The 22805-nt window shown below is 38.8% G+C and overlaps 1 protein-coding gene across 19 annotated transcripts in view; it reads right to left on the bottom strand.

Annotated features, from left to right (window-relative positions):
- SPHKAP (SPHK1 interactor, AKAP domain containing) overlaps nucleotides 1-22805 on the bottom strand; it is a 66129-nt gene that overhangs the window by 28546 nt on the left and 14778 nt on the right. For 11 of the 19 annotated variants that reach the window (XM_030279841.4, XM_030279834.4, XM_030279844.4 and 8 more), the window contains exons 2-3: nucleotides 18375-18477; nucleotides 12183-12293 (exon numbers count right to left, since the gene is read on the bottom strand). In XM_030279841.4, coding sequence (XP_030135701.4) covers nucleotides 12183-12293; nucleotides 18375-18477 — 214 coding nt within the window. 19 annotated transcript variants of the gene reach the window in all.

Below are 22805 nucleotides of genomic sequence, written 5' to 3' on the forward strand. Positions count from 1 at the left end.
ACAGAGTTCAGTCCCAAAAGGTTTTGTTTAAAATGACTGAAACCATCACTGGCTAAGAATTGTCCCAAACGCACCAAAGAATGGTTTCTAAAGCTAAGCTATTTAACAATGATACCAAGGTGAAACACTGACTCCCTCTAGCCTCAAACTCTGATTGTCTTGGCAGTCACTGCCCATGCTAGTTTTGGTAAGCCAATAAATACAACTGCCTGCAGTCTACAAAGCTAAACAGATGAATTCTTTAATTCTATAAGCAACTGAAGCAAAGGAAATTATGATGTTTAAGTTACAGAAAAGAGAACATTGATGGTACATTACTAAATGAATGCTCAGATTTCTGGAGCAATTGAGTATTTGCTTAATGTTTTCTTGAACACACCTAGATACTTTTATTTGGTACAGCATTGCTCTAAACTACTATAAAAATCAATTATTTTTCTCAAAGACATTTGTACGACACGTAGAAGCACAAAACGAGATTAAAGCGTTATAAGTACTTAAATCCATTCTGCTTATCTGTGCACAGCAAACTGTTCTGTGGTGCTCTACAGGATTTTTCAGTACTTGAGAAAGATGAGGAAGTCAATGTGGCTAAGCCTAATTAAAAAATGCAAATGATTTTGCTAAACAAAGATGTCAAGTGAAAATACTCCACAGCATGACTGTGAGATTGATCCGCCTGCCCCGTGTCTCTGGGGTGTCAGGGTGAGCAGGTATTAGCAAGGTGTAAGTGCAGCAAGGTGTAAGTGCAGATAGAGTCAATTGTGCATTTCACAACTGGATACAGGCTGTCAGATCAGCAGCTAAAACACCAGTGTCTGGAACAGTCTGTTTGGTTTTGAGTTTTCAAACCGAGTTAGTTCTTCCTTACTTGCCTCCACGACTCTACTTATACTTATCACTTCATTATAAGACACAATATGTTCCCCCCCATCTTTTTAAGTAAAATGTTAGTATGCATAATAGTTCAGACCATGTATCTCATTTTTGCTCTGTTTTTCACACAGTGGGGTAGGTCTGCTGTATTTTGCAGTCTCCCAGGCTTAGGTGCCTTTTGTTCTGTACTACACTGGGGGAAGAAGGAATGAGGAGGTGGCACTTTGCAGGGCAGCAGGGAAAACCAGCAGCTCCATGGTTGTCACACCTTATGAAACTCTTCCTGATAAATCTCTACTCAAAGCTTTCTGTGAAGAAATTTCAGGACTGTATCCAGTAGATCAGAAACTGTTGTCTCTAGATGAAAAAAGGCCCCGTGTCTTCTCTGATTAAAACATTCTTTACTAAAAGCAGATAATTCTGTAAATTTTCTGCTTTTCAGAGGATGGAGTGAGAATTAAGGAAGGAAGCACGCAGGTCTGATGATAGCTTTTGATTGAGCTCAGTTGTTTGATAAATATGCACCATTATACACTCTAAGAAATTAGGACTGTAAAATATAACTGATCTGGATAATTTCCTCAGCTCTTCCTTTTCTTCACCAGGCCCATCCTGGCCCCAGTCCTTCTTCTTCCTTCCTGCCTCATAAAATTACATTTTTAAACCAAGACCATCATGTTCTTTCCCCTTGAAAAGGATTGTTTCACCCTTCCATTAAGATAATTTGCATTCAGTATACAAAATATCCAGCTACTGCTGACCACTGTTACAAGCAACAGGAATTACAGCTTTGTGATGGATAGTTTGGTGACAGTGATGGTTTCTGTCATTTTTAACCAAACCTTTTGGGACTGACCCCTGTTTCTGCTGCAGTAGATGTGCACAGCATCTGTGTGCTCATGCATGCTCTACAAATTGCAGGGCAGCTCTGCCCCGGCTGTTAGACAGGTTATAAATTGGCAGAGCTCTGAGGCAGCAAGATTACTTGAAAAAGAAGGAATGGTACAGGTTCTTGTGCTTATGAATCAGTCTGGAAAACAGTTGGCTGTCTGACTGCTGAGATTAGAAAAGTCTGCTTATCTATGTATTGGTATCTTAGGTTAACTTTTCAGCCTGTTGACATGTAAGCTCTGCCACTTTCCTCTCAGTAGACTTTAATAAAGTGTAGCTCTCTCTGGTTTCTCTGTTATATAAGGAAGGCTTGAGTTCACACCCTTAAAATTTCTCAGTTTCATCTGTATTTATGAAACCTGTAGGAACTCTGGCTCTGGAACATCAGGCCTGTTGTCAAATTAGACAGATATCATCTTGTAAGTGACTATTTCACTTGAGTCTGAAATTATTTCTGTTGGTAAACAGGCAACCAGAAACTCTAATAATGCATTTTTACCGAGGCTGTAATCCTAGGTGTTCTCTCAATTCTTTAAAAAAAAAATCAAAGTAATTTAAATATAATTCAACTAGTTTGTCAAATTATTTTTATTCTCAGAAACCCACAGCTGCTTGGGGAGAATGTTTTGCCTAATGACATATATTTTTGTACATTGTTCCTCAGTTGAGCTTGTTCCTCAGTTGAGGTCAGTTTTACTGAGTTCCTGAATCCAGTATGAAATAGTAACGCTAAATAATCGCCTCTCACAGAGTTCTTCAAGCACTTGGAGGGAACTAAAAAAACCAAAAAGAGTGCAGGGTGGATGTGTTGCTCTGGAAGGACTCAGCTTACTCAAATATACTGTTCAAGAAGTAAAGGGAGAAATTCTTTAAGTTCTCACAGTAAATAAAGTGATTTTAACTGGGAAAATTAACTTTGGTGGATTTGATACTAATTCTTCCCATATACCTAGAAAAATTACTTAAAAACTATGGCTACCCACATTTGCATACTGTCAGTTAAAAAGAGCATGGAATATCTCAATTAAACATCTGCTGCAATCTGGAGGAGGTGGCCATAACATCAGAATTATCGAATTCATTCCTAATCCCTGTGTGTCAGGCAGAAGTACCTGTACTTCTGCACACTCATCCATTCTCACAAGCTCTGCATTCCCAGAACCACACCACAGAGCTGCTGTAATCATAGATGTTTTTCTACTAAATTACATAGCAGCTGACAGAAATAAAAATCTGTCCATGAGTCAGTCATATTATCAGCTTTATCATTACCATTTTTAGGCTCTGCAATTAAAAAAAAAATAGTTGTTTGTTCTACGTACTTAGTTGCATACACAGTTGGAGGAAAAAATACCTGAATAACACTTCTGAGGGGTTTAGAGCAAACCACTGGAATAAAACAAGAATCTTCTAGCTTTCAATTTCTTGTATCTGAAATAGTAAAGATGGGAATCAGAAAGGTATTCTGGTCTGAACTTCCTTCCCTAGACAACCAGGAAAATATCTGCCTTCTTCATGGTCATCCTAAATCTGCAGGTCTGGACTAATACTACAGAAAGGGGAACTACAGTGATGATTAAAGGCTGGTCTTTAGACTGGAACTTCCCAGTCTCTTTGCAGAAGACCAAAGAGATGAGGAATCTTGGCATCTACTTGAGGATTGGATTGGATCTTTTTGGAAAATGAGCTGGAAATCTCAGCCTGTGCTAGATTCCTGCAGTACTCTATAAGGAGTGGTGTTTGTGGTCATTTCACACTGAAATGTGTGGTGAGTTCTGTTTGTTCTCAAACTTATAGATGTTGTATGGACAGCTGCAGTGCATCTTTTAGTTCACAGGGCTGGACACACCTTTTGTGTGTACAAGGTCCTGACAGAAGCTCTTTGGAGAACACTCGTGGCAAAACACTCAGCTGCAGTTAGGTGCTACCCACAGTGGAAGCTAATGTTCATGCTAAGCGCACAAAGCTGCGCAGAAGAACATCCACCATGGAATGTTCCTCAAGTTCTCACACTGTCATGGGGCCTCTGTGTTTATCTGTGTGATAAACAACTGCTCATTTCACTCAGGAGGAGCTCAGAGCAATCAGCTGCAGCAGAGCAAGCAGACACCCTGCCTGGGGGCACACGGCTCCTGCACCCACTCAGGCACACTCACAGATTTCTCAGCTATTACATATATAACTGTGCAGTCACACAGACACTAATGAAGAGGAAATGAGGATTATCTGAAGCAGGAATGTGCACATGGCTTTCTTTTGCATATGGTTTCATAATGCTCAACGTGCCATCTTCATTCATCTTCCTTCTGGTTTTATAGGAGGTTTTAAAATGCCTACATGCAGAGCAGTGAGGCACGTGACACTGCCATTATAAACCATGTAATGGAAAAGACACTTTCTTATAATTTCTGGGAAAGACAGATCTCAACCATTAACAAACTGCTAGCTGAAATGTGTGGGTTTTCAGGTAATAATCTTCAGAATGTTCCTTCAGAGTGTTCTCCCACATTTTTTTAATCACTACAATTATTTTACCTACTATTACTCCTCCTTGGAGTAAGTTTGGGAAGCAGGCAGGATTTTGTTTCATGCCTTGCTATTAAATTGGTGTGTTGTCTTGGGATGGAAGAACGAAATCAGGTAACTTCTGAAGTGTTTCCTTTTCCTAAGCATACAGATAAGTATCTACTGAAGAAGTGTATATATAGTGTATATAGTATAAATGATTTAAGGACTGACATATTTTTGTGAAGATCTGCAATATTATAAGAAATAAGGAAACTGAAAATTACCAGCTGTTGCTTTTCTGTTATGGGTATTTGTTTTTAGATTACAATTTCCTTTCCTCTAGTTAACAAATTCTGGTGATTTATTTTCACTGCCATTGGCTCTCATCACTTTTTTTTGGGGTCATTAGCAGTTATCACTAATATGCAGAGTACACATTTTTAGTAGATAGGAAATAGGGAATGGTATAAGAGATGTAGTTCTTTCCTCCATGCACAGTAAAATCTGACCTTTTATATTTAAATGGTTAAAGAGGATCTTGATCTGAAAGATGTCTTATATGAGGTGTTTGAAACAGCCTGATAGTGACTCAGAATTAAAAAAAAAAGTTTCTGGAAGACAGAGCTAATTGTCCATTAGCATTTGGATGCAATGCTTGTCTTGCATGAATTTCCATGCTTGCCAAAATGATTCTGGCAAAGGAACCAACTGTGAAATGTAGAAATTAAAATATGACTTTGGAAGTACTAGATATGCCCTGTAGCTACTTGCAAAAGGATTTGAATGAATGAAAATGTGAGGCAGCAGTATTATATAGGTTTTCTGTCCCCCTTTTTCTCCTTGTCCCCTCTGCTTTCTGTGTTGAGCACAATGTCACATCTATGGAACTTCCCCTGGGCCAGCTGGGGTCTGCTATCCCAGCCTGCTGTGCCCCCAGTGAACTCACTGGTGGGGGCAGTACACAAGCCCTGTTCAGGAATAGCAAAGGCATCTCTCTATTCATTCCCTGTGTTCAGCAGAAATACAGACATGCAGAAAAGGCCTACACCAGCCATGGTGAAGAAAATTACCTCCAGCCCTGCACACAGTGGTAACCTCACAGTATGAAGCAGCTCAGGCCCATCTTCTGTACTGCAAATAACTCCAAAGGCTTCATGACAGCAATCCCTCAGTGGGATACAGCAGTACCTTCCTTATCTCACCAAAGTCAGATCAGGCTACCATCAAAAAATCCATTTCTGTCAAAGTAGGACCATGGCACTCTACTGACAGTTTCTCTGCCCAAAATTACAACAGGATGCAAGGCAGGTTGGGGAAACATCAACTTGAAATGAGGTCTGAGCCTTCCTTCTGTTGTATGGTCCTTTGCATGATTAGAGAAGGGCAATTTCCATCTCCAGCTGTGAGTGGAGGAAGTCTTTTTCCCATTCTTGCCCTATATTTTCATTGGGATGGCCACAAAAGCCACGTTACTCCTTTCAGTTTCCATGTAAAAACCTCTTCTGTGAGCTGCACAACTGCTATCTAACGTGACATGAGGTTTCCAACCACTCTTCTTGCAGGCTGTAATGGAGTGTTTCCAAAAGCAGACAATTCAGTGCATCTCCTGTAAGTCACTCAAATTCACCTAAATAAGGTCCTGACATGACTCTCCCTTGTTTCCCCAGCCCAGCCACAATTCTCTTTTAGGTACACTGTGTATGTTGTCAGAAGGATGTGTTATACTGCTCTCCTTATAGCATTTTTAGCAGTAATGAATTTGAAATTTAGTCCAAATTATTCTTCAGAAGGTGCTTATCTCAAATGACTTGGTGGATTTATGGTTCTTGATATTTTAGAGACTATCCCTATTTTAATGGCTGGACTGAATTAATGAATCTTCCTGAGATATCTCTTCATAATCCACTGCTTCAAAACCAGCTGTGAATATTTTCTTCCCATTAAAGCTTATTCCTTTGGGTTTGATGTAATTAATTGCTACTTAAGACTTAGAGAAAATATTCCAATAAATATTTATGCCACATGCACCATCTACTCTCTCCAGTGCCCTGTATACTTAATGTTTAACAAATTTCTGCGAACCTCAGCCTGCAATTCATGTTGGAGGGAGCCTGTGGCTGTAACAGCAGCACAGTCACAGATGTCCACTCTAGAGGTAGCACAAGAATCTCATTTTTTGATAAAGCAGGTCATGGAGGCACTGAGAATGTGCCAGAGTGGAATGCTGGAGAGGATACAGCTGCAGCACCACACTTGATCCTCCCAGTGCTTATTTATAGCTTTGTCAGAGTAAGGTTAAGCATCTACTTCTCTTAAGGACAGACAGAAAACCACTGCAGTAGGAGACCCCCATGGAGGGACAGGAAAGTAGATGGCAGATATAGACAGAAAATGAAAGAGTGTCCCAAGTCTAAGTTACAGGAAAAAAAAGAAAATCTATTGTCAATCTTTCATGCTCTGAAATTCACAAGGCAGTTTTTGACTGCTGTATGATACATGTGTGGTACTGAAAATGTGGAAATGCAACACTTTAAGGGCATATTTGAATTCGGTCTTAACATTAGCCCATATGTGAAGATAAATTTTTCAGAGCCAAGTATGCACAAGAGCAGAAAGTGAAACATAATTTATAGATTATACAAGTAATCTTTTCAGTGGTCTTTTAAGCAAGTGCTCAGTCTGCCTGCACTGTGCTCCATAAGGCAGAGAGCAATTGGTGAAGATGAGAGGTTTTATTTCCCTGTGCAAGCCAGAGAGGGGCTCTCTGGAAGGTACAATTCCTTACACCAGCAGCATGAACACCCACACATGCCTGAGAAAGGACTACAACTTAATGCCACAATTTAGCCTGCTGCTGTTGATTCCTGCACCATGTCAGGATGTAATTAAGGTATCGTCAAGCTGAATAGGAAGATGAGACTTAAACCTAAAAATATCTCCAGTAATTATGGTTTAGATCTGGAAAGCAGTGGATGGATTTTGATTTCTGAAAGAGACAATGCTGTTCCTGAAGATGGTTGAGTAATTGTGGAGTGAAAGGTAAAATAAACAGCCTTGTAATTCCCTGCCTGTGACGTAGTGCTGAGGTGTGCAAGCAATCTCATGAGGGAGGAAAAAGGTCTTAGTACATAAGTCTGGTGGTTTTAGGCAGAAAAATAGGGCTTTTATATGTTTGCTAGCAAATGTAAAACTTCATTCAAACACAATAAAAAAAAAGCACCTGTTTCAGCTGTGCATGGTCACTATTCAGGAACACACATGGCTTTATTTTAAAGCAAGCCAACAAACAAAAATCTCCTCTGTGATTCAAGATTTCACTTCTGTATTTTCCTGTGTAAAAAGCCTTGTTGACTACTACCAGCCTTCTTTCTGAACTCCTGTAGAACTACACCATCACTCTTCAGTGAGGGCATGCTCTTATTCTTTGGACTCTCTGAAAAACATATTAGATACATGGGCCCTGACTAAGGGATAGGAAATGACCCTGACATTGTCTGCACTATGTTAGCAAGTTACTGGGAGGTAATCTAGTATGAAAAACTGATGCAAAAAAAAAAAAAAAAAAAAAAAAAAAAATCAGTGCATTTTTACCTAATCATCCAAAGATATGTAGTACCATATCTTTAAAAACACTTGGGTGAAGAAAAGAATGCAAACCACTCATAATATACCTTAACCTTATTTCAAATGAAACCTGCTGTCCTTTATTTCATCAAAATGCACCTTGCCAAAGGTTTTTATTTTCTGCACATGTTATCATTCAGTTTGAATTAATTTGTGGTAACTGTTTCCTGGATGTTTTTGTTCCATCCCTTGAGTGAGCACTGGCATTTATCTGACAATATGGTGAGATGATTCAAGGAAGACTTGTCTAGAAAAACTAATTTCTTAATTTCATAGTTACTTTTCTCTCTGAATTGATTTACTACACATTTGTACAAATGCCAGGGCATTAAATGAGATGAAGCAGGAGCTGGAGGAGAAGGTGAGACCACAGAAGCCCTGATTTGACCAGCTCAAATTAGTGCATAAGGGCATCCTTAACCTCCTCCTTGTTGTTTGAAAGCTTGATGGCTAAACTGCAATGAAAGTGATAATGCTGAAATACCTGCTTAGGACAGCAAAGCCATCCAGTTGCAAGGCAAGCAGCCAGTTCTGAAAATCTAACCACTCTGATAGCAAAATGACATTCCTCATTATCTCAGTTAAGAGAGACATCACAGGCCATGTGATCCATCATCCCATCTTCTGTTTGCTTTAGTAACAATCTGGTTTCTCTCTCACTTGTCACTCACCAAGGTGAGCACTGCTTCCCTTCTTTGTAAAGCTCAACTTTGTCTCCTAGGCTGGGTATGTTCTCCTGCACTAAACTAACCAGTTCAACTAACCCTAAACTCTAATTCTGTCTCCTCCTATGCTGCAGAAAGATTAGGATTCTTCCATGTGGCATTAGCCCACTCAGTGGCTGCTGCTGTCTCACTGTCCCCCAGTCATGCTGTCCTCCACTCTCCTTTGTGCTTCCACCATCACCACCAGACCACTTCCAAAAAAGTTCTAATGGCACAGGGGCACAGAAAAGCAGCCAACAATTAGACATGAGGGTATTTTACATGACTGAATTTGATTGAAGTTCGGGCCACTGTCCTTGTCCTTTCCCTCTGCTCTGACCACGTGTTCCTGCTGCTCCCTTGGGCTGGATTTAACCAATATCCAACTGCCTATGTCTAGCATACAGCCTGCATTACTTACATCCCTGTATGGAGCATTCTGGAGTGAGCATTTTTCTAGTTACAGAGTAGGAGCACTTGCTAATGGAAAAGCTGCTGGACTATTTCAAGAATGTTTCAAAACCTTTAACACTTTATTGAAACTGTTCTCTCGTCCATCTGCCTGCAAATCCAATTTTTTTCTCAGCTCTAAGGAGATATAAAACAATTTAAAATGAGTCCTTGTCACATGCTAACTCTTTAAAAAGTGTTATCTTTTTACGCTAAAGTAAGAAATGAGCCCTGTTTCTTAGTCCTTTAATTAAAAGGCAGGTATTTTCCACCTTCCATATTGCCATTTAGGGGTGTAACATTTCTGCTTCTCCAAGATATCCAAGATATTAGACAGGAAGTTTGCCGGATTTCTGCCAGTCTGGAAATCCACTGCCCCTCACACAAAGGCACTGCTTGGGAAGGAGAGGTTCTACCTGCCTACGTCAGTGGTTCTCAAGGACAATTCTCCGTGAGGCTGTGTGGAATGGCAATGTCTTGCTCCCAGCCTCCGTGTTGGGACAGGGTGGTCATGCAAAGAGCAATGGGGTGTGATGATCTTGTGGGGAGATCATTGGAGCCCAGGTCCATTTTGAGAGACATTTTTTTTTTTTTTAATATAAGTACAAATATAATTTTAATGCCTTTTTGCTGGCCTGGAGCATGAAAGGCCAGAAAGTACCTTGAAAATTCACTTATAAGTCTCTTGAACCAAATGAATGACAAATATCTTGCAGGACTATACCACCATTTTTTTTCATAATTTAGTTTTGTATCCTGCTCTTTTCCTAAATAATAGTTTAATGACTATGTTTATGAAGAATTCCTAACAGAAAATTAAGATACCTCTTTAGTAGTGTGGCAATACCACCTTAAACATGGAGATGCTGTAAAAGCATTGTGAAGAAAAGTGTTAAATCTTAGGAACTGCTAAGATAAAGTAATAATTGACATTTCTGCGTGCAAGATGACGGGACTGTGCTTTAGGAGAATCCAATGCTAGAAGAAAACTATAAATCATCTCATTAAGCACGAGTTTAGATTTCTTAACTTGTACTAACATAAGCCAACTACAAATATTCAGCACTAGTAATTATTCTAGATCTAGATATTTGGAGAGAAATTGAGGACAAAGTATCTATCAGTTTTTTCTTTTCCAATAAGGTCTTCATAAAAGCATGTCCAAAGCAGGAAACATTTGTTATAGGTCCAGAGAAAGAAAGCTGGCAATAGTGGAGTAAGCAAAAGTATCTATTTTTATGTGAAACTAATTTTATTTTATAAGGTCACTCCATGGGGCAAGAAGAATGTCACCTTACAGAAATCTTAGTTTAATTTATAAATCACTATGTGGAGCTTATGCATGATTGCGTCTCACAAATTCATGTATTTTATTCTGTTAGGTGGATTATGATTAAGCTCTCATTCAGTAGAAACAAACAAAACAAGACATCAATAATTAAACTACTTCAAATATACTACCTGATTATATCAACAGGAAACTATGTATCCTAATCTCAGTGGTAAACTGCTGCTAAACAATACCATTGTTAATTCAAGTAAGTTTAATGAAATGTTTACCAATTAGACAAATACCTTCCAAAGAGAAAAAAAACCACTTATAATATTAGTGTAGAGGAAAAAGCTCTTTAAGGTAGTTTAACCTTTTAAAGCAGACAGCATGGCAAAATCAGACAATATTGCCTGAAATAAGGAGGGTAGCAATGGCATAATCTTTCTATAACAACTTATATTTGCTTGGTATGCCCAGCCTATCAGAGATAAATATAATTTCCTCTAAGATTCTATGAAAAATTAAGTCAAAAGTCAAAGGTCAACAGATAAAAAAGCAAGCCAGAATTAATTCTTATATTAGGTAGTAATTCTTATATTAGGTAGTAATTTCATCTGAGAAAATAAGCCTAATTTTTAGGATATTAAATACTAAATATTACAATTAAATTACTATAGTCAATATGATTTGCATTAAAAGTAATCCCTTCCTATATGAAAAAACCAAGGATACCACTGGTTATCTGCCTGATGATCCTTGTCTTAAGAATGTGTTCAGGTTCTCACCTTGTAAGGTTGCTCACTTGTACACCGGGACTAGGTTCTGTATTTTGCTCACTCTGTCTTGTGGAAAGTGATAGAGCAGTGCTGGCTATGACTGAATTAAGTGAAATAACCTCTGCCCATATTCAAATGCCACGGCTGCAATGACCCTGCTGTGTCACCGCCGCTGCTCTCGGGCACTCTGCGTCACCCCGGGAGGACACAAAGGCTCCAGCCGCCGCCTCCGTGGATGGAGATCCGGATTCCTGGCAGCAGCAGTCTGGGTTCTTCAGATGGAGCCGAGTGTCCATGTCCTTGAGGGAATCCCAGCAGGCTCCATCAGAGCTCTCAGCTGGTCTTTAGGTTGTGTGCAGCACAAGCAGTGCTGGAAACCTTTCACCTGGGATAAAGCTGATCTTTCCTAAAGCCCTTGCTCACTGAGACAAGGGAATAACATTTGAACAGGATTCTGAGGAAAGATCTGCTCTTCTGAGTCCTCCATCTAGTAAAAACTATTTAAAAAATAGCCATGTATTTCCATCCAGTTTCATGTGGATAGTTTATAAAGCAATATAACTCCTATTTCTTCATGCACATTGTTAAACAAAAGCTGATCTTAATCACATTATAACCCATAATAATGAGATTGAAATTTAATTTCAAGTACAAAATAATTCTGTATGAGTTCTTCAGCAGCTTCCTTTCATCTAACATGGCATGAGCCTTTTCTCTTTAATTGTGTCTATCTGCCTTCAGGAACATTGAGCAGCCTTCTAAACATCTGCTCTTTCCAACCTGCCACTTAACAAGTTATGGTTCAGAATAATTTTCTCTTTGGCTTATTTTTCTTTCTTGTGAGTTGCAGATTATGATCATAAAAAAATGCAGAGATACACCAAAGTCTGAAAGCCAAACATGGGGAAATCTCTGCAGGAGTCTTTATTAATGTGTTCTGTATAGAAATCTGTATTTTTAGTTTGTATGTTTTCTTTTAAAAGAAAGCTGCAAATTACAGACTTTTTTTAGTTTAATGTACTGCTGTCAGCTCCACACCCTATCCAAATAACTCTCAAGGAGATGGCAGTGAGTACTTACTGAGGCACAGTTGCTTTCTGACTTGTCTTCTAGAAAGCCAATTTGGCATGGTGTCCTCTGATTCTGCAGCCAGTAGTCTGTTGATTCTAGCAGACTGTTACTGCAGAGAATCTGTTAAAATAGTTAAAAATAGTTAAAATAATTACAATTTTTTTCTGAGCCCTATTGTGCTTTGGGGGCCAGAGTAGGGGGAGAAAGAGGGGCAAGACAGACCTGTTTGCTTTGCACCTGTCCAGTTACTGCACCTTTAGTCAAATCACTTGTATATCCCCTGAAGTATGAACCTATTTTCTTCCAGAATTGAGAGTCCTTGGAGATAGACACTTGAAGAAAATGCCCAAACCCAGTATTTTTATTGAAAAATATTGCTGTTAGTGTTGTTCTGCATTAAAGTGATAAACAAACATATTAGGAAAACTAATTATTCAATTACACCAGAGTACACCAACTTGCAGCCTTTATGACTGACAGTATCTCCCCACAGTAGATCAGTACTACTCATTCTGCCAGCAGCCTCATTTCAGGGACTTCTGAGGTTCCAAACTCCTTCTTCTTAAACAAGTTTTTCTGTTTTCTGAGAAGTTGAAGTATTTTGCACCTTCTGTAATGAGTCTTGAGGTCAGTCAGCACCCTGAGACCAAAACATTGAGTTTAATCTCTGTGTTGACTCAGCCCTACAGTGTGTGCCACAGCTCCACTCAAACAAAACCAAAATGGGGCTACAGAGATCTGTAGACTTTAAAGAGGCAAGCCAGTTTGCAAATCTGATGCTTAGATTAAACTGAATTCTTTTCTTTCTGCCTCTGCACTAATATTCTACCATGAAAAAGAAGGACCATTAGTATCTTTAAAACAGCAAGTGGAACAGCAGGAAAAATACTGCTGCACCATTAGTGCTACTTATGAATATTCCTAGGGCTTAGCATCTTCCCTAGGCAGCAACGTTAAGAAGTATGTTTATGAAATAGATGTATATTTTATTTGTACTTCTTGCAACTCTTGTATTACATGGAAATAGCCTGTACTCTAATCTTTGGACTTTTAATAATGATGTTTAAAATATAAATTTGTTACTATACCTTGGGAAAGAAAATCTATCTACAGTACCTTCCTTTACCTGACTGCAAGTTTTGTATTGACATTTGTCCTGCTTCAAGAACACTTGACCTCTAAGCCTAGATCTCTTCTTCAGGAAGAGAAGTGAGAATAACTTGTGAGTCCTTCTCATTTCTCAGGGAAGATGGATGACTGAGGAAAGCTCATGTGGCCAGTTGACACAGTTCTCTAATACTTGGGGGCATCCAGAAATAAGCTTATTACCACCCACAGACTAACTCCCACTTTAATATTTATCTTTCTGGTAGAAAGTCAGTTGCACAGTTAATATTTCACTCCCTGTATTACACTTATATTGACTTCTAAATAAAAGTCAGCAGGAGAGGGATGAGGAGGTAATGGGGAACACCACAGGCCCTGAGCTTGGCCTGCTTCAGTGCCTTTTTTGGTGCCCATAGAGACTTTCCACCTTCGCACTTGTTTCTCAGTACACCAGCCCTGCTATGGGTTTTCTTCCAAAGAGCTTTAAAATACAAATTTAAGGTTCAAAAAATACTCAAGGGAAGTACTGTGCCCAAAAACTTTCTTCTGAGAACAACAAAGGCTCATGAATGCTTCACCAGCCTCTTCTTGGGGGCTGCTAGCTAATCTTGTTTACCAGTGCAATGACTCTGCACTCAAAAAATTTTATAACCTCCCGTCTCAGTGCAAAAAGATTCCTGCCATCATAACTAACTCCAAGAGTAGATAGGGAAAAGAATACACTCCATATCCCAAAGAAACAATTTCCTGTTAGTGTAATCAACTCTTGTGTGGGTTTGGTTGTTTTATTTTTTTTTTTTGTTTTTTTTTTTTTTTTCTGAAAAATTATCATTCTCTGAGGCTTTATGAAGAGAACATAGAATTGAACACACACAAAAACACACATACAAATATATATATGATTTCAGATTTAATTAGATTCTAGACATTCTCATCCTCAAGGGCTGTTGTTAAAATAAACATAATCTTGTTAAAATATAATTTTGCATACACAGGTAACTTTTTTTTATCTCAAACAGCTTTTTCTGTAACAAGCAGTCTTGTTTAATTTCCTTAAAGATCACAGTGAATTTTTCTTTGACCTTTATTACTTTAGATCTTTCTTCCCCAAAACTCAGTTTCTGAGAAACTGTGATAGGCAGAAATTTATCATGCCAAAACAAGCTGCAAATATCCTTGGTGCTGCTCATCTTTGTCTCAGAAGGACTTGGTGTGCATTTTAGAACAGCTCAATCATAGCAGGTGTATATTGTACATGACAAACCCATGAAATGAGCTGGGCAGTCCACACTTCACCCACTTTATCTCCTGTGGCATGTTAAATGATCCTTGGTAGCTTTAATTTTCTTTCAGAGATATTTTTATCAGGAAGCAAATACTGGTGAAGACAAATGTTTTGGTCTGGTCAGGTCAGGTCATGGTTGCCAAGCTTGAGTCACGTCAGGGTGGTTTATGAGTTCCAAGGCTTTATATTTCATTTAATTTTTTGTATGCAGCTTTTCATGACAGACTTTGAAGTTAAGGGTAGAAATTACTACATGGAAGTTTTGGACAGCATGTGATTTCTAAGTAACCTCAAGTAGATGAATACCATTAAGTAGGATTACTTGTTCCCTGGGCCAGATTCTGCTCTCTTGTGCATTGGTAGTTCTGCACACACACTTGAGGATGTATCCAGAAGTGTGAAGAGGGGTGAATAGGTGTAACATTTTTAATACTGGAGGTTGGGGAAAATAATTTACAGCAACTTGGATTTGAAAAGGACAGGTGAGAAAAACAAAACCAGATATACTTGAGTCCACACAGCACCAGTTGGCAGAGGTCAGCTGGTCAGATATAAGGAACAGAGGTTGGCTCAAAATAATTTGGAAAGGCTCCAGAAACTACTCTGAAAAGACAGTGCTGTGGGGATGGGATAATGCAGGAATGTGTGCCAGAGGTGTCCTTGCACATGGTCTGGATTTACACAGGTCTGAGTGCTGCTCAGGAGATGGAGGAGACATTTGAGTCAGTGGTGGCAGGAGGGAAGGGTAAATGTTGGATCAGTTTAACTTCCATCTTATGAAACACAAATTCTTGCTTTAGGACCGTTACAGACATGATATGGTTCAGAGCTTTCCCCTTAGTACTTCCGTGGAGGAAAGAGAATTTGGGCTACCCTGCAATGCTGATAGCAGGTAGGGTTACACACACCTGCTGTGCAAAAATGTATCTCCAGAAGCCATGTGAACTTTTGGGCATATTTCTTTGGTAACAGAGAGTCTTACTGTGATCAAAGACACACATATAGTAAGAATAAATGGACTATTTCTTACAATAGCCTCTTGCTATTGTAAGGCAGCTCTCCCTGTTAAATAGGTTCATGTTTTAAGACAAAGTGGGAGTTTACACATGCATGAAAACTTGATGGGATATTCATGCTTTTAAAGGAACGTACAGAAGTCCTTATAGAAAAATAATATATGACTGCAATGATCAAAAGTGTATAAACTTGAAGGAGTTGATCTAAATTAAGAGAGCTAGTTAATTAATCAAAAGCAATGTGAGAACTGGTACTCTTTTTATCTCTACCATCATATTACCACTGCCATTCTTGCATTTAAGCATTTCTTCAAAATATACTGAGGTGATCTGTACCAAATGACAAGAAAACGAACCTTCTCCTTCAGCTGTCAGTCTGCAGTCCTGCCCTTTAAGGCAAACAGTATCACTTGCCAAAATTTCATCCTCCTGTCTTCTATACTTTCATCTCCTGTACTTCTCTTCATTCTTATTTAATTAAGACAAGTGCAGAGTCAATCCCACTGACACATTGTTAGTATTTTTCCTATCAGCTGAAAACTGAAAGCAGAATTTGATTCATTGACCATACTCATGTGACAGCTGCACACACTATAGTGCTGTATATCTGGCTTGGAGCAGGATCATCACACTCAGAAAAAATAATTCAGGATGAATCTGCATCATGCACTAAATGTGAAATCAGCAGTAATTCATGGTTCTAAAAAAAAGTTTTCCACTCTCATCTAGAGACTCAGCCGTCAGCATTACTCAGTGTGTTGTGAATCAATGAACTAAATCAGCCTCTAGCAGAGTGTGGATTAGAAAAGTCACTCTTTCCCAGAGGAAAATACTGCATATGAGTTTAGTGTAACAGCTTCCTGCTCCCTGATTTAGATCACAAGACATTAAAATAGAGTAAATATCTATAACCGAGACAGCATTAAAAAGGCTCTGCTCCACAAATGAAACATCTGCATCTTCATGACTGAACATCTTAATTGCTTTGGTTAATTACTACTCATCAAAAAAAGATAGGAAAGTGGGACATACAGAATAAAACAAGATATCGAGGGGCACATCTGCATTCATTTAGGTTGGTCTGTGTAGTAACAGGCTACATCTCATATGGTTCCTGACAGGAGCCATTCATGCCAAATACAACTACTCAAATTCAACTGTTCAAACTGTTCCCTTGCAGCAGGAGGCCACAGCATTTCACTCCACCATACATCTAACTTCAAAATCACTTAACACAGGCTAAAAGAGAGTTCTTCATCCTTTTCCACACATAACCCACCTCCCCACCCCCCCCACATGCACAGACATAAAAGGTAAACTTTTATTTTTACACAAAGGTAAACTCTGACAACAGTGTAAAGAAGCCAGAAGCATCCTGTGGTTTGTCAGAAGTATTGTCAGAAGTGAGTAACTTCTTTTAGTGGGCTGACAGTCATAAAATTGATTTGTTTTACAATGAACAGCTCAGATGCAAGGGATTGGATAGGTGAAGCAGCTGTCACACATGTGACACAGGATAACCTTTAAAAGAGAGGGATGCTTATGAATGTGACCAAGCAGGAGCCTTTTTTGTAAAGGCAGTGGTGGCACTTAGTGTTGTGCCATTATCTTTCACTCTTATATAAAGTAGACAACTCTGAGATTAAATAAAAATTTAAGATGTTTTCCCACACAGTAGATTTTCTGTCTATATGAGGATTCCAATTACAGTCAGCAGTATTTTTAAAAACTGCTATTTTGCAAATGAACCCTTTGATCAAATTAAATATTGACACTTTATCTTTTAGCCATGTTGGGGTGAGGAAGAAAAGCCCAGTCCCAGCATACACATCTATCTTATCGAGTTCTCTTCTTATATCAATGATATTATATCTAACACAATTTCTGTGCCTGGTTTTCAGTATAAGGAAAAAATCTTTAGCATCTACGTGTTTTATCCTTCACTCTTCTTACAGAAAAAAACCAACTCCAAACCCAAAATGAAAGCATTATTAAAAGACAGAATTATGAGAAGACTGAATGAACTGTGAAAGTTTAAAATGAATGCTATCTTTTCAGCTCTAGAATTATGCCTGGGGGAGACAGTAGAGCTCTGAGGTTTATTGCAGAGTGAGAGGTGAAAGCCTGTCCTCCTCAATAATCTCTGGTAGTGCCCCCTTCCCATAGACTGTACTGCCATAACAAGCTCCTAGGAAGGAGGAATAAAAGGTCTTCACCTTTTATTATCAGTTGTACTGAAATTAGCTATACACATAAAATAGCATTTGACCCCTCCTAATGACATACATACACACACAGGTGTCACTTTTTTCCCCCTCGCATGCTCTAAATTAAATTATTACATCTAAACCTGGTTTTAGGAAACAATAACAGCATTCTATACCACCTATTGTTGTAGAAGCCATTCCAATAAAAGTTTTTTCATGAAGGACCCTCCATTGCATTGATCTGAGAGAAGCAAAGCTCTGTCTGGGTCTCAGAAACTTGTCATTTATTGTTAGTCCTGAAGGTATTTGTGCTTTTATTTCATATAATGAAATGTCAGATAATGAGGTAAATTAGAAATGTTCAATGGGAGTTTACTTCCTATATATGTATAATGTATTTTGGGACAAGTACAGACCAGGCAGACAAAACTTGCAAGATACCATAACAGAACCACTAAGTTATTTTTCTGTATCAAACCTTTTCTAAGTATTTTGTATTCCTCACTAAAGCTGAAAGCTAAAAAGCAAAGGTATATATATATATATATATACTGGACTATGAATATAAGATAAACTTAAAAGTTACCTTCTTACATGCTGTGACGGAGCTTCCAAAACTGCTTGCAGAACTGTCTGTGCTGCTGCCTTGGCGCTCTGGGACTTCATGCATCAGTGGAGATTCAAAGTTGCTGAAGAACAAAAAAGAAACAAGCCCCCAAAAACCTTTCCAGTGACTCAGCTACATAAATAACTCAAGTAATACCAAAAGACAGGTCAGTAAAGAGATGTAATTTAGAATACAAGATGCTGTCTGTACTCTCCTAGCTGATATTCCTAGTGAATTTATTGCTAATTTTCCCTTTTTGGAAGACCATCCTGAGCTATACACTTTGGATATAAAATAGCAGTCTAATGTCTTTTGAAGACTAGAGGAAAGCATAAACTCCCTACAACCAGACCTGTCTGTCTTGAATGCCACTGTAAAAGGTGGTACTATCTTGTTCTCATACGCAGGCAGCTTAGAGCAGCAAATGAAATACTTGCTGCAATAATTCCACTTGGTAAACAACAGAAATATTTGCTGCAATTTTACCTGCCAGGATGGAAGTAAAGGGGTAATGATTACAAAGTAAAAAAACACGACAGGAGATGCAGTATTCTGTAATCCAGATGGAACAGCTCAGTACACTGTAGGTTTGGGGCTAAACTAAATCATGCACATACTCTGTTTTGTGATACAGTGGTACACAACAAACATGTTTATTTTGGAACTGTGCAGATGTGAAGTACAAAACCATAAAGCCAAGTTCCCCCAGCCAAATTATTTGCATACACAGCAAGAACCAACCTTCATACTTTTCTTTTGGAATAGTTCAGGCCAGTCTTCAAAGATCTTCTATTGTTTAGTAATCACATTGGCCCAAGATTAATGAAGCTTCTTCTGGTCGTGACAATCACAGTTAAAGGCCACACGTGCTATAGGACTATTTATCCAGGAACACACTAAGAGAAAAGTATCATGCTCTGCTTCCCAGACTGGGTCTTTGGAGTGCTTTTAATTATTGCAAGTTACGTATGAGAATATGTGGAACAAGTTGTGATGGACCATAAAGAGTGGCCAGGTTACCATGGCTCTCACTGGTTCCAATGGGTAACAAACTGTCCTGCTATGCCCAAACCTGGTGCATTTTCCTCGGTCCCCTTTACTGGACTGTAAACCAGTAAGTTAGGAGGAGGCCACTCGCACTTTTTTTCCTGAAATCCAGAGCCAAGCACGACTAAGGCTACCTTTCCCTCCAAGATTCAGGCATGTACCTTTCACCTGATACTGCTTAGGACTAGCCATAAATATATGCATTCTCACTGGTAAGAAACCTCCTCAATGAGAATTCTGCTGACGTGTGTGGTGCTATTCCATAATAATTTAAAAAAGTATCTAGATGGAATTAGAAGAGTTAATAAAAAACATAAAACTAATTTAGGAATTGTTAATTGCTAGCTGGGGTGAAGTTTAATGAATCACATGGGAAGACAGAATATAGGTGCACAAGAGAGACCAGAGTGTTAATTGACTTAACTTGGAAAGTGTGTTACTGCTTAATACTCTGGAAGATACCAGCATCATTTGTACTTAGAAAGACTTTTCCATTTACATAACTCTGCTTCATTGCTCAGATGATATAGATACAGAGTAATATTTCTGGCAGTAATTTTTCTGGCATTTGACACAGCAAAATAGCATTTTATAGCCCTTATACTGAGTTCTTTAACAGAATGAAGGAAATTTTAAAAATGAAGTCAATTCTGATTTTCTAACTCCATTTAAAGTAGGAACCTCATATTCAGAGGGTCAAATCATATAAGTATCCTCCTTGATAAGTCCACATTGAGATGCAGCCTTTGGACGAGGTAAAACTCGCCACTCGCAGCAGAAGCTGTGCACTGCCTCTTTTTATAAGATGCATCATATCTACAATCTAGTAGAAAATTACAGATTAAAGCTGACCTGCAGGTTGAATTACAAGGCCTTTTGTACTCTTTTGTCCTGCTCTTCACTGAGAGGAAGGCTGAGTGGCCCTGCCGCAAGGAACTGATGGGCTGGTAATGACTATTTGCTCTCAGTTCCACTGTGTGCAGGGAATAGAACTTCAGTGCCTGAAGTGAGTGTCGCTGAGTCTAACAGCAACAAAGATAACAATTTGGCAACTACCTGAAGGTCTTCTTTGGAACTTAATTAAACAGTGCAAATAGAATATCACATTAAAGCATAGCTGGAAAGTGTAGTTGGAGAGTCACATTCTGACGTATAAACAAATCTGTGCTGTCTCTGGACAGTATTTCAGCAAGGGGTAGCACATGACACGTCCCATACAGAAGTAAAGCTCTCCTCCAAGTCATGCGGAAAGTGAAATGATCTGTAAAAGCTTCTTAATCCTTTAAAATCTGTGTTCTTTTCAAAATAAGCCCACTTTTCATTTGTAAATATAGAAAACCTTGTTAAAAGCACATGCTGACTGAAATAAATGTAGAATGCCATTAAATATTTTAAATGAGACTAGGCTTCCACTCATACTAAAGTTCTGACAGGAAACTCAGCTGCCTTTGATGTTCCAAAAATTTGGTAAACCCAAATCCTCTCAACACCTATCCCAGTCCTTGGAGTTTTATTTCACATCCAGGTGATTACTTGGAGCACAGGAAAAATCAGCAACTGTGTTTCACAGGACAAGGGAAAATGCATTTACAAGTATCTCTAATACTTTCTGAGCTTCTTTTTTGTCTTAGGTTTATGTCTCTTGATCTGTAACTGCTGAGCAGAACTCCTGTTCTCATGCTGCACTGCAGTTCAGCTCCTGAATTGTGCCAGGGACAGAACTCTGGGCTCCCACCGCTTGCAAACAGCTTCAACCAGTCAGGGTTCAGTCCCTGAAATGCAGAAAACTTTTAACAAAGATGTGTCAAAATAGGAGAGCTACATTCAGTTTTAGAATCCACAGCCTTTTCCTTATTGAGTTTATGGCTACACAATTTCTGGAAGAAGCACAGGGAAACCCTCTGGCCACTCCTGCTGGTCAGTCAGGTACATGACTAGGTGTGACACAAAGGAGATCTGCAGCAATGCATGCCAGCTGATGGGAAAATGAGCACCCAGCTGTGCTTCTGTAGGCTGGGAATTCAGCACCACAAAAGTAAGTCTTCCATAACTCAGGGAAGTGCAGTGTATGAGGTCCTGCATAGATACTTTCAGGGGCACAGGTCTTTCTTCCAACACAGAACATGGATTTGACTTTTCAACATCTCTTTTTCAATTATCTCAGCTCTCAGAGCAAAGTTTTCCTCTTCTCTTTATCCCATGGGTATCCTTTCTACGTTTTCATTTTCAACAGGTGTTTCTCAAGAGACCCTCCTTAGGCTATACAGCTCTGCCACCCTTGCTCTGTAGCAAAGGCAGTGGTATAAACCTATTTTTAACTAACTCTCCAGGGAAAAACTATTCTGGCTTTGAGAAGCTTCTGCTCTTATTAGTTCCTCCATAGCAGGAGGCAGAATGAAACTCTTGCAGAGATGCAGCCAGCTCATCATCAAGTGATAGCTCTGCATTCACATACTATGCTCTTTACTTCACATTAAGAGTTACATGAAGTCCTGGACTTTCAAGACATCTGGCACAGATTGGAGCCTTTTCATTACAAGATAAAGAAAGCTGTTAGAGTTTTTAGGTCGCAGTTCTCAATTTTCTTGGTTCTCTTGTTTAGTATGTGATGGAAAATGCTGATCTGTGTTAGATGTGGTCATCTGATTTGCAGGTACCACAAAAAACCATAGGCATAGCAATCAATCTCTGTTCAGGAATGGCTCATTTTGAGAGTTTTCTTTTGGTGTGAAAGATCCTAACATATAATTCAGCTTTTGAAACTAAAGTTGGGAACCTGGACCTAAGACTTGGTGCACCACTTAAGTGCACTATTTTCACTTTGGTATTTACATTAACAGAGAAGTCTCCACACTCATTTGCCACCAGGTGCTGTCTTACCGATTCATGAATTGTAACTGATAACTTTTTTTCCTACAAGCTATATGCACTCACAAAGAATACAAATTCCCTGGAAATTAGAGGACTGTAGTAAATAGCTATGAGGTTTATATTAATAACTGTAATAATAACACATCATGTATTACTGTCCAAAATGCAAACGAATGGCTTCATCTTTCCTATGTTAAATAATTCAAAAATACTGACCTCGATGACTCAAGACTTAATCAAAAAACCCACAGCTGCTCCTAAAAATAATTATCTCCTTTGCAGATGTGGCAGATGGTGCTACATCAACTAAGATGAGATAATTTAAAGAATTCCCCAGGTTATCACCAAAGAAAATTAATCTTGTGAAACAGTATCAGAAACTTCAATTTCCTACCATCTTGAATAAGCATAAACAGCTTCCCAAAACTTGTGTTCAGTAATCATTCCTAAGGAGCAATCTCAATAAACAGTAAGTGACCATTACATTTTTGA

Source organism: Taeniopygia guttata, chromosome 9 (assembly GCF_048771995.1).
Source record: "Taeniopygia guttata chromosome 9, bTaeGut7.mat, whole genome shotgun sequence".
Classification (NCBI taxonomy): Eukaryota; Metazoa; Chordata; class Aves; order Passeriformes; family Estrildidae; genus Taeniopygia; species Taeniopygia guttata.